This window comes from Crocodylus siamensis, chromosome 1, assembly GCF_052110815.1.
Source record: "Crocodylus siamensis isolate JL-2025a chromosome 1, ASM5211081v1, whole genome shotgun sequence".
Classification (NCBI taxonomy): Eukaryota; Metazoa; Chordata; order Crocodylia; family Crocodylidae; genus Crocodylus; species Crocodylus siamensis.
The window spans coordinates 101,001,043-101,013,297 of record NC_143395.1 but is presented as its reverse complement, the minus strand read 5'-3'; the positions used below and the strand labels follow the sequence as shown (position 1 = coordinate 101,013,297).

Here is a 12,255-nt window from a genome sequence, read left to right as displayed (position 1 = left end):
TTCACTCAACACAAGCTATATAATTGCCATTTTCCTTCTAGTATTCAAACACAGCACATGTTTCACATGTATGAATCAGTGAACAGTATCTCTACATCCATCATTGGTAAAATAAATAAAAAAGCTGAAGAGCCAACAGAACCTCTTTCCTTTGTTTTTGGAAAAATGCCTTTCCTCCATAATGTAATGTGCAGATTATTGGGCTTTGAACTATTTTCAAATATTGAACAACATCCTAAGAGCCTCCTGAGCATTCCAGCACTACTTTAAGATGATGAGGCACCTCAGACTATCATATATTCATCTAAAAGCAGGGCTGGATGGGCCCTCAAGGGGCCATTTAATCCAGTTTCCTGCCTGACAATATCAAATGGTCACAGAACCAGTAATGTATAGGATCCTGCCTCTCTTCTTAGATTTCATAGATTTCATAGACATCAGGGCTGGAAGGGACCTCAGGAGATCATCGAGTCCAGCCCCCTGCCCAAAGGGCAGGAAGTCAGCTGGGGTCATAGGATCCCAGCAAGATAAGCATCCAATTTACTCTTGAAGGTGTTCAATGTAGGTGCTTGAACCACCTCCGATGGCAGGCTGTTCCAGACCTTGGGGGCTCGGACAGTAAAGAAATTCTTCCTTATGTCCAGCCTGAAACGGTCTTGCAGGAGTTTGTGACCATTTGACCTAGTCATCCCTTGGGGCGCTCTGGTGAACAAACGTTCCCCCAGATCCTGGTGGTCACCCCTGATAAACTTATAGGTGGCCATCAGATCACCCCTGAGCCTACGCTTTTCCAGGCTAAAGAGTCCCATGTCTCTCAGCCTATCATCGTAAGATCTGTTTTCCTGACCTCTGATCATGCGCATGGCTCTCCTCTGGACTCTCTCAAGCTTCTCCACATCCTTTTTGAATTGTGGAGCCCAAAACTGGACGCAGTACTCCAGCTGCGGCCTCACCAAGGCCAAGTACAAGGGGAGAATGACGTCCCGGGATTTGCTCAAGAAGCATCTATATTGCAAGCCAGCATTTTGGTCGCTTTATTAGCCGCAGCATCGCATTGCAGGCTCATGTTCATCTTGTGGTCAATGATGACCCCCAAGTCTCTTTCTTCTGTAGTGCTATCCAACGTAGCACTGCCAAGCCTATAAGGATGCTGCAAGTTTTTCCTCCCAAGGTGGAGAACCTTGCATTTTTCAGTGTTAAACACCATCAAGTTCTCGTCTGCCCATTTGCTGAGCTTGTCCAGGTCAGCCTGGATCACCCGCCTATCTTCTGGCGTGGATGCTTTGCCCCAAAGTTTGGTGTCATCGGCGAACTTGGCCAGTCCACTCCTGACGCCAATGTCCACATCGTTAATGAAGATGTTGAACAGTATGGGTCCAAGGATAGAGCCTTGAGGGACCCCACTGGTCACAGGGCACCACGATGAGTGACTGCCATCAATTACAACCCTCTGGGTCTGACCACGGAGCCAATTACCCAGCCAGCGGATTGTGGTGGAGTCAAGGCCACAACTGGCCAGTTTGGCCAAGAGGTGATCATGGGATACCAGATCAAAAGCTTTTTTGAAGTCAAGATATATGACATCAATTTCTTCTCCCTCGTCCAGGTGATAGGTCACCTGATCATAGAAGGAAATGAGATTGGTCAAACAAGACCTACCCGCAACAAACCCGTGCTGGCCATTCCTTAGGATGTTAGCCTGGGCCAGTCCATCAAGGATGGCCTCCTTAATAAACTTTTAGGCTAATGGGCCTGTAGTTATCTGGATCCACTCTCCTCCCTTTCTTGAAGATCGGTACCACATTGGCCTTCTTCCAGTCTTCGGGCACTACACCAGAGCGCCAGGAGTTTTCAAAGATCCGTGTCAGGGGCTGGGCTATGACGCTTGCCAGCTCCTTGAGTACCCTGGGGTGCAGGTTGTCAGGGCCGGCTGACTTGAAGGTATCCAGCTTCTCAAGATGTTCCTTCATGAGGTCAGCATTTATGGAGGGTAGGGGATCCCCATCACCCAGATCTCCCTGTCCCATAGCAGGCATGGGCGTCCCATGGGACTGAAGAAAGACTGATGCAAAGTACCTATTTAATAGGTTGGCTTTTTCCTGGGTGTCAGTTGCCAGTTGCCCCATCTGGTTTAGCAGGGGTCCAACGTTGCCCTTGCTTTTCCTCTGGCTCCCCACATATCTGAAAAAGGACTTTTTGCTGTCCTTGATGCTTGAAGCTAGTTGGAGTTCAGTTGCAGCCTTGGCTTTCCTGGTTTGCTCCCTGCAGGACCAGACCAGCGCAGAATAATCCTCCTTGGAGGTGAATCCCGTCCTCCATCCTTTGTAGGCTTTCCTTTTTAGCTGCAGGAGGTCCACTAGGTCCCTGGAGAGCCAGGAGTGCTGCTGTGCCTTCTTGCTGCCTTTCCTCCGTGTTGGAATAGATTTAGCTTGTACATTGAGGATCGCTTCCTTGAGAAGCAACCACTCTTCTTGAACTCCCATCTCCCTGGGGTCATGGTCCCTAAGGGCCTGACCGACAAGCCTCTTGAGCTTGTCAAAGTCGGCTTTTCTGAAGTCAAGGACTTCTGTGTTGCTGACTGACTTGCTAGCTTTACGGCAGATGGTGAAGGTGATCAGCTCGTGGTCGCTGTCACCCAGCTTCCCATCGATCACTAGGTTGCCGATTAGGTCGTCCCCCATAGCCAGTACCAGGTTGAGCAGCGCTTTGCCTCTCATTGGCCCATAGACTTCTTGAGCCAGGTAGAGGTCATCCACACACGAGAGAAAGCTTTGCAACCGCTCAGATTTTGCTGAGTGATCTTCCCACAAGATGTCCGGGTAATTGAAGTCACCCATGACAACCAAGGTCCTGGAACAAGCGGCCTCAGTCAGTTCCTGGGCGAACTCCTGGTCAAGCTCAGGACTTTGAGTGGGAGGTCTGTAGTAGACTCCCACCGTTGTGACCCCTGTGCCGTATTCCCCACGAATTTTACCCAGAGGGTCTCTAGCTGTCCATGCTGGTCACCAACATCAGCTTGCAGGGACATGTAGCTTTCCTTTACATAGAGAGCTACACCTCCACCCCTTTTGTCAACACGATCCCTCCTGTACAGGGTATAGCCCTCTATACCTGTGGTCCAAGAATGGGTAGAGTCCCACCAGGTCTCCGTTATCCCAATGACGTCATAATTCTTTGCACTGAGCAGGAGGATGAGCTCCTCTTGCTTGTTGCCCAGGCTCCTGGCATTAGTGTACAGGCAGGCAAGTGTCCCCTTGGGGGCTCTTGCCTTGCCCACAGATTGTGCCAGGGTTGGGGCAGGGGTGGGCTCCCTTAAGTGCCTTGGTCTGCTGGCTTTGCAAGGGTTGCTCAGCAGGCCAGCAGTGGCAGTAGTCCCTCCAACCCCCAGCAGGCTTAGTTTAAAGCCCGGTGGAGCAGGTCAGCCAGCCTGGCTGAGAAGAGCCTCCTCCCCAGGACGGAGAGGTGGAGGGCATCTCTTCCCAGCAGTTCGCTGCCTCTCATGCCAAAGAGCGGGCTGTGGTCATGGAAGCCAAAGCCTTCCCGATGACACCAGCTCCGCAGTCTTTGGTTCACTACGTGGATCCTCCTCTCCCTCCTCAGCCCATGGCCCGAGACTGGGAGGATCGACGAAAACACCACCTGAGCTCCCAGACCCCTAAGCCCCACTCCCAAATCCCTCTAGCGCCTCATGACCTGGCTGGGGGTGCTCCGAGCCGTGTCATTGGTGCCCACATGAATAAGGAGCATGGGATAGTGGTCTGTGGGCCAGAGGAGCTTTGGGATCCTCTCCGCAATGTGTCGGATGCGGGCCCCCGGGAAGCAGCAGACCTCCCGGGCTAAGGGGTCAGGGTGGCAGATTGCCCCCTCAGTCCCCCGCAGGATGGAGTCTCCCACAACAAACACCTTTCGTTTTGTCTTACCATGGCATCATGTGGAAACTTCCCCATTATTTTATCCTGGACTAATGTAATCATTAACTGCTGTCATAGTTTGTGTTAAGATGCAACAAATACGTACCTACGTAGCCACCATGCACAGGGTCCTGTATCGTCTTTCAGCTCTTACAAAGCTATGTGTCAACTTAATTTTAATTTTTGCAATAAAGCTTTTATATCTATCTCTTGTGAACTGAAGTAACTAAGCAAGGAAACACACAAGATTTATGTAAGAAATGGGACTTTGGGATCCAAAACCATGTCTTCTATATAATTAGGAACTTTGGAAATGATTACAAGAATTCTTAAAGACTACAAGGTTGCCAGTTGTGAATATGAAATTTTAAGCAGCAATTTCCTATATGATCCTAAATTTATTAACTAGGACAGCTTAATTGCTATTTTGCATTAAGGCAGATTGGAATTGCTGTACTATTGTGTCAACACAACCGCTTGCACGAAAGATACATCTCTTGACTCTCTTAATACTCTCTTAATACTCACTTCACAAGAGGTGCCACCATACCCTAGGGGACACTGACAAACCTCCACAGCAGTCGCCACATTCCTGCCAGTTGAATAACGATCAGCAGCTTCCAGACTGACCCCACTCAACCTATGTTTAACAAAAAATAGAACAATTAACTTGTGAATAAAGTACAGATTTTATAGCAGTATGTTTGCAGCTGGATGCAGCTGGGAGTTAATAATGGGCACGTTTACATAAGATCATGACAAGACCATGCTTTTGCACTAATGCATAGTTGAATTAGTCTACTGAGCATTAGCATCACTAAAAAGGGGTGTGCCAGTGTTACTGTGAAGTAGCACTGGTTACTGCACATTTAGTTAGTACCCGTTATTACAAATACTAAACATAATGCATTTTACATTTCCAATTTACAATGCACAGTAACTACAGCACATTAATGCATGTGTAGATGTACCCAGTGAGATTCATTATTCTGCACTTGTTTGGTTGCTTACAAATAAGGTAGTTGTTTATCGAGTGTCTCAATTTTCTAGTCCAATGTCTGCAGCTTTGTTGCTATTTCTATCCATTATATGAAGAAGAATATGGTCAGCACACATTAAAAACTCTCATAATACTGTATACGTAGCAGGAAGATTATTCTTAGTTTATAAGTTACATGTTTTGACTTCCATTAGAGATGTATATATAATAGCCTGCCTGTTAACAAACTGGTGCCAATGAACCTTACAGAATAAAATCGCTTTCTCCTCCTTAAACAAAATATTACAATTACTAAGCTTTGATTATGAAATACTCTTTTTTTTCTGAAGATTCATCTCTCTAAAAAGGATTTCACCTTTTCAGCTCTGTCCAGGAGAAAATCAATACCATTACACATGAGAAAGAGAGAAAGGGTATCTCCCTTGATCAGTCCCAGTTCTTCAAGTACCACAAAGAGAAAAGAGAGAAAGGTGGAAATTTCTACTATTTTTCTGTTCTTGCAGCAGAAAACTCAAAGGAAATGTAAAAGCCATACCTCGTGGACTTATTTAGGCATCTTAGAGATGTGACTGATATTTTTCTTAGTGGCAGCTAGCCCTAAAGCTGATCAACTTTGAACTTCCTTTCAGTTCCTTTGTGGAGTGTGGGGAGAGGAGGGTCAATAAATTAACAAATCAATACTAAGCTTGTGCAGTGTAAAGTCTAGCATATTCAGTCTTTTCTATAATGGATTAGGGCCAAACATAGTGCATTATTTTTATTAAAAACAAAATTTACCTTGGAACATTGAATCAGCAAGTCAAAACATCTGTCATCAGAGCTGATAGTTACTTTAATAATTATTTTAGTTAAAGGTCCCCCCAGGCTGTGGATTACTTGCAAGTTGATATATAATTGCCAGCAAGAAGTATGGGAGGAGAATGGCAAAGGAAAAGCAGGAAGGTTCTCCACATATGAGAATCAGGTGCAACAGAAACATAATAGGTAATTTTGCCCCACGATGGCAAAATTAATTTTGCCCACTGATGGCAGTCATGGCTGAGGTGGGGGAGGCAGCTATAGTGAGTCTTGCATGACCTCTAAATCAGTGCCTGGGCCTGGTCCACCCTGGATTACCGGCGATGCTGGTTTTTCTACTGGGCTATAAGAGAAATGAGCAACACTTAGAACAGTACTTCATGAATCACGAGCTGAGCTGACATTATGCCTTTCAGAAAGAGTCACCAGAACTTCATGAGCTGACATTATCCCTTTTGGAAAGGAGAAAACGCAGTCTTGCACTGCATCTGAAAAATTAATGTTGGGAGTTAATTCCTATCAGACTTCTAATTTGGGAGCTGATGAAGTTCAGATGAGCACCCTGGAAGAAGAGGCTTGATTACCAGGAGCTGAAAATTTTCTGAAGAAATGTCTTTTTAGAGGAAAAGGCCTTTTCACCTAGATGGCAATTTGCACTAAAAAAGTCCAATTTGCACTGGGGAGAAAACAAAAAATATTTGTCTTTTAAAACAAAAAGCATTGGCTTTTGGTTGCATAAAGGAACCTGAAAAAAACCTTGCTTTGAAAAAAAACACGAGAAAAGTATCCAAGAAAGAAAAAGACAAGTACATTTTTTTAAAATTCCAATGAAAGAAAATACCTTTTTCAAGCCAGCTGTATGGGTTTCTCCCAGAGAGAAAGAGATGACAGAAAAGGAGAGAAATGGCCTACCAGGAGCCAGGAGAAGGTTCTCTGGAGAATATAAGAACTATCCTTGTAAGAATAAGGCTTTTAGGGGGAGATTGAGTTAATTGCACATAAGGAATGCACACCTAGAGACTTTAATCCAAGTTGGCACCAGTGCAGAAGACTGGAACCCCTCCAATAAATCCCACCCCAGTGTAGGTAATGGTTGTTCACGGGTGAGTCTACAGCAAGATCTCACTCTCTCTTTTATCATTCTTTCCCTGCTCCTTGCTTCATCTCTATTCTGCAGTTACTTTTTTTTTAATTCTACTTACAGTGAAAAATCCCTTCTGCATTAGATATTAAAGAATTTGACTAGACAGTCAGAAAAAGGCACACAGTATATCAAAGAACTTAGGAATAAAGATGTATAAATGAAACAAAAATTGCTATCAAAACATTGAATCTCATTTGCCTGTTGAACTACAGCTAGTTCCCACCCAAGCCCATGCAATATCATTTACAACAATGAGACACCGTTACACACAGAAACATTCTGCCTGGTATTATGCTACATTTGCATGCACCGAAGAATTCCAATTTTCATTAGGTTCTGCTTTGGTAAATGGGATTTTAATGTGTTTAACAGTTTTCAGTGTTAAACAATTACTCATTGAAGAAAGCTGCAGTGCATTTTTTTTTTGTACTTCAATGCTGTAATTTTTATTCCTCAAATGCCATTCTGGTTTCATTAAAATACATAATGCTGGCAGTAATGGGGCACTGGATTCTAAAAATACATGCACAATCTGAGATTTACATCTAGACCAAATATTTAAGGTGACTGTTACTGTCAGCAGGCAACTGTTGACTTCTAAATACAAATAAGATTAAAAGGGAAGTGAATGTTTTAGGTGGTATCAGCTTAGTTTACTGTCTACTTTGGCAAGCATCTGAAATGCATTGGCTACATGAGGTTTCTGAAGTACTGGCCTGAACATTCCTCATTTGTCTTGTAGCTGATGTGATAGACTAAGGGACATTTCACTACTTTTCCTTTCTTATCCTCCTCCACTAAAGTTGGGAGTGATTCTACATGAGGTTGCAAGTTTGCCATTCTCTTTATTGCCATTTCTATCAGGTTCCACCGTGTCCATCTGCATCAGTCAAATTGGCAAAGGCTAAATTCATCCCTACTCGCCTTGTTGGAGCAGCCTCATGTTGGATTTAACATGATACAAGACAACTGTTCAATTCTTGCATTTTGCAATAGTGCTTCAGTGTATACTAAAGTAGCATTAGTTTTAATGATGCCCAGTTATAGTAGAATTCCTCAGTTGAAAGAGAATCAGAGAATCGGCTTTCAAACTGTCCGTTGCATTTTTACCTCTGCTGAGTGATTTTTTGTTTAGATAATAATCTAAGGAAGTCTCCTACTCTGGAGATAGAGCAATAATATACAAGTCATTCACAATCAAATGTTATTGCTTAATTCAGGGTTACAATATTAGTACATAAATAGGAAGTGCCTTCAAATAATTATACTGAAGCTTATACGGTTTCTAATGTTTACTGCCATTACATCAGGATAAAAAGATATAAATGGAAAGGGGAATGATCTTGAAGACTCAGGACACTTGGGTTCAATTCTCAGTGCTGTGACTGACTCTTTGCATAATGTTGATCAACAAACCATCCTGCTATGTCTCATGAGAAAATCGAATAACCCTCAAGTATTTACTGGCTGGAGAGGGTCCTCTGCACCTCCACCACACTCACAAGGAATACGGTCACTCATATGACCTGCTTGTTTCACACTAGGGACAATATGATCTCTGGGCACATATGGCTTATTTCAGAACCTATCAAACCTGCTTCTTAATTAATCGAGAGAGTTGCTGCTGAATGACACAAAGCACATCCTCTACAGAGGGAGCCTTGTCGGGCCAACAAAGAATGCTGAAAATTGGATCAAGTCCTTTACAAGATAGTAAATATAATTAGGCTAGGTCACTGTGCCTAAAGCACTTTACTATAATGATGTAGAATCTGAAAAAAATAAAAGAACTAGGCACACACTGAAAATCAGCAAAATAGACAGGACATAATGGGCAGGAAAGCACTGTCTTAATTAGGCTGTATGGTCTTGGGAAAAAGACCATACAGGTGAAATCATGGCCTCAATGGCAAAACTTATTTTAACTTGGCTATGATTTTCACACCATGTCTTCCTCTGTAGCGAGCAGCACTGAGCACACAGATGACACTCAATAAACAGTATTAATCAAAAAATCAAAAAGTCTTGAGAGTCTTAAAGGCTTTTCATAGTATTGATGATGTTATATACACATACAGAAAAGTATTTCAAACAACACAATGGGATGGGCCACAATTTTACCAGCTCTTGCTCTTTGTGAAGCAGCAACTAGGGATATTCTGCTCTTGGCCTTTCAAGGAGAGGGTAAAAGTGTGGCAGAAACTTAAAGCCATTTTTAGCTAACAGTATTACAAATAGAAAACGCATTCCAAAATTATTAACAATTACAATGACTTATTTATCATAACCCTACAGGGACCTACAATTCTGGCCACAAACCCAGCATATCTGGAGAGAAACGATCACAACCCTGCAAAGCACTGATTACAGCTCTTCATTCTGATCCACATACTTTTTGGGGTGAGTTTCTTTAAGACCAGTTATTTAAGACCAGTTCAACAGGCCAGTTTCCTTGTAACTCTCAAGGGTCTAGACTGCTATTTACCATACAGCTAAGGGGCGGCGCTACTGGAAAGTGTATAAAGCACTCCACTGGTTTAGATAGAGCATTCAGGAACGTAGGTTCTCAGCCCTGCCGCTGACTCACTGAGTGATCCCAGGTAAGTTATTTCTCTTTTCTATGGTCTGAATTTACCATCCACAAAAATGAGGGTTAACTATAATGAGGTTTTGTAAAGAGCTTTGAGGTCTACTGATAAAAAAAAAAAGTTCTATATAATAGCTAGGTATTATCTTTATGCCTATACCTTAAATTTATAGTTTGGGCTGTGCATACAGGCTCATAAAGTATATCTTTCATATTTGATCTGCTTAGGAATAAATATATATAGATATATTGAACATTAAGAGGGGTTCTCCTTAGTTCATGTGAGCTGTAGGACATCAAAAGGAGAGAGGAAAAGGAAAATTTTCAAATAAATTATTTGAAAGTTTTTAGGAAAAATACAAGAGAGTTTAAGTGGAGACTGGTCCAACTGAAGACCTTCTTTGGATCTGAACTTCTTTGATATTTGTTGAAGTTTGGATTTGGAGATAAACCTGTTGAAGGGTTATTTTTTTAATTGTAGGTCAGGGCTGTCCAACTGCAAAATGAACAAGAACTGAATGCCATGCAGACCACACTAACAAGGGTCACATGCCTGAGGGCTACAGCAAATCAAGCCATGGGCCCCATAGGCTGCATGAACAACTTCCTCCACTGCCCGATGCACCACACCTCCCCCCACCCCCCCAGGTGCATTGTATCCAGCTATGCTGTGTCTCCCACTCTTCCTTTGCCCACATTGCACTAAGCTCCTTTAGCCTGATGTAGGGCTAGGCAGTGAAAGCCAGAGGGAGATGGAGAAGCTCAGAGACTGGCTGTTATTGCAGCTGGAGCCATGGAGTGTTCAGGAGCCACAACTTTACCCGTTGCAGCCTGCTGGCTGCCACTTGGACAGACCTGTTGTAGGTCATGGTAAAAGGCCAGATGCAAACATAACTGAGTTTAGAAAAGTTTAGTTCTGAAGCCAGTTTTTGCAACTCGGCCAGTTCTCAAATTTGAAGGAGCAAAACACAGAAGTACTATAAAGTAACAAAGCAGGTGAAACGAAAAGAAAAGATAAAAAAACAAGCCAAACTCTTTAAGAGAAAAACACGAGTGAACACCAACTGAAAGGTTCATGTCAGCAAGCTGCAGGTGCTCAGTGACCTATATTTCAGCTTCTGTTCATTGGGATCTATGTTTAATTCTCTAAGAACTCAAAATAATTGCTGCATTAATTTACGACACCCTGCATAGAAACAAAATCTACCTCTATGATCTCAAATTGTTTACCATGTTTCAGCCCGCTGTCACTTAAAATGATTATACTTTAGAGCCCTAAAAATGGTTTGAAATAAAGTCCTGAATATGTGAGCTGATGCTTCCAGATACTTCATCTAGGAACATATTCTGAAGGAACAGAGCAAGACAGAGGTGCTGGTATTTCTCCTTCAGATGTTACTTTACTCTTGGAAAGTAATTACAGGAGTGCTATTGGCTTCCTCCATTCAAAACTGTTTTAGAGATTGAAGTGACTGATTTGTAGGTTAGGTACTTTTCAGGTGTTCTACCTCATGGCCATGTCCAGACAAGCACAGCCATGCAGTATGTGGCACTGCAGACATGTCTGTGGCACCACATATTGCATGTTGAGTTGTTCTCTGCTCTGCAAGGGAGCAGTATGGAGGGGGTTTTTTGACCCCTGGATATCCAGGGGTCAACCCCCACTGCTGAAAATGAAAGCAGAATGGTGCATGTGGTGGCAGCATGGGCTGCCCAAAGCCAGAGCCTGGCTGGCTGGAGCCTCACTCCACTGCTGGCTAGGCTCCATGTGGCAGAAGCGATGTGGCTACAGCCCCAGGAGGACCCCAGAGAAGGCTTCTGGGGCCAGGACAGTGCTTTCCCCAGCCTCCCCTACTGTACCCAGGGTAACTTGCCGTGTGCCAAAGCATGCATGGCATGGGCCTTCCCTGAGACAACTCCCTGGGGAACCAAATGTGTGCGCACATCTGGACGCCCATTACTATATTTTACAAATAAGATTCATGTGGCTGAGAAAAAATGTATAAATATTACAGGAAAGGCTTTTTGGCCTTCCTCGAGTGTCCACTAAAGCACTGGGAGAAATTTCAAATCCAATGTTAGCGTTAGAAACTGAACCACATACTTCTGTAGGCATTATAGGCTATCCATCACAGCCTCCTAGACCATGTACCAGAATGACTCAGCTTGGATCAGAGGCAGGTGGGCACTAGGACACATCTGCTGCTGCCGCTCCTGACCACAGCACAGGGAAAATCCTAGCTACTGGCACTTCTCACTGTTGTGCCATGAAAGAAGTCCCCAACAGCAAATGCCACGAAAGCCTAACATTGATGGGCTGGATCCAATAGTCTGCAGGTCAACTTGTGAGCCATAGGTTGTCAACCCCAACCAAGATGAGAGAGCTACTGTGCCAGCTCTTATAAACGTCCTTATAAAAATACATCATTGATTTCATACTAAAACTTCAGAAGACTTCAAATGAAACCAATGATTTTAAGAAGTCCAGATTAATCTGACATAAATCCGGGGAAAGGTTTGGGATTGCCTACTTTTGCATGCAATGCTTATTTAAAAAAATCTCTCTGGCTATATTTTGTCAATTTGGCTATTATGCATTTAAAGGGCTAAAGAATCTATCTTCAATTAATTGTTTTATTATGATATTGTCTTTTATTATTATTATTATTTGTTTCAGTTTATATACTCCTCTTCCCAACAATCAGTCTGGCTTACAATAACAGAACAGATTAACAGATAAAACAGGAGAATGACATAGGGAAACAATAGTTAGAGATTGTTCTCATATTCACAGAATTTGCTGCATTCTACCAGA

General features: G+C 43.3%; 1 protein-coding gene across 1 annotated transcript in view; it reads right to left on the bottom strand.

Annotated features, from left to right (window-relative positions):
- Window positions 1–12,255, bottom strand: part of LAMA2 (laminin subunit alpha 2) — a 437,413-nt gene that overhangs the window by 238,048 nt on the left and 187,110 nt on the right. Inside the window, exon 15 of the mRNA XM_090032537.1 lies at window positions 4,440–4,551. Within this exon, the coding sequence (XP_089888663.1) occupies window positions 4,440–4,551 (112 nt within the window). The remainder of the gene's footprint in view (window positions 1–4,439; window positions 4,552–12,255) is intronic.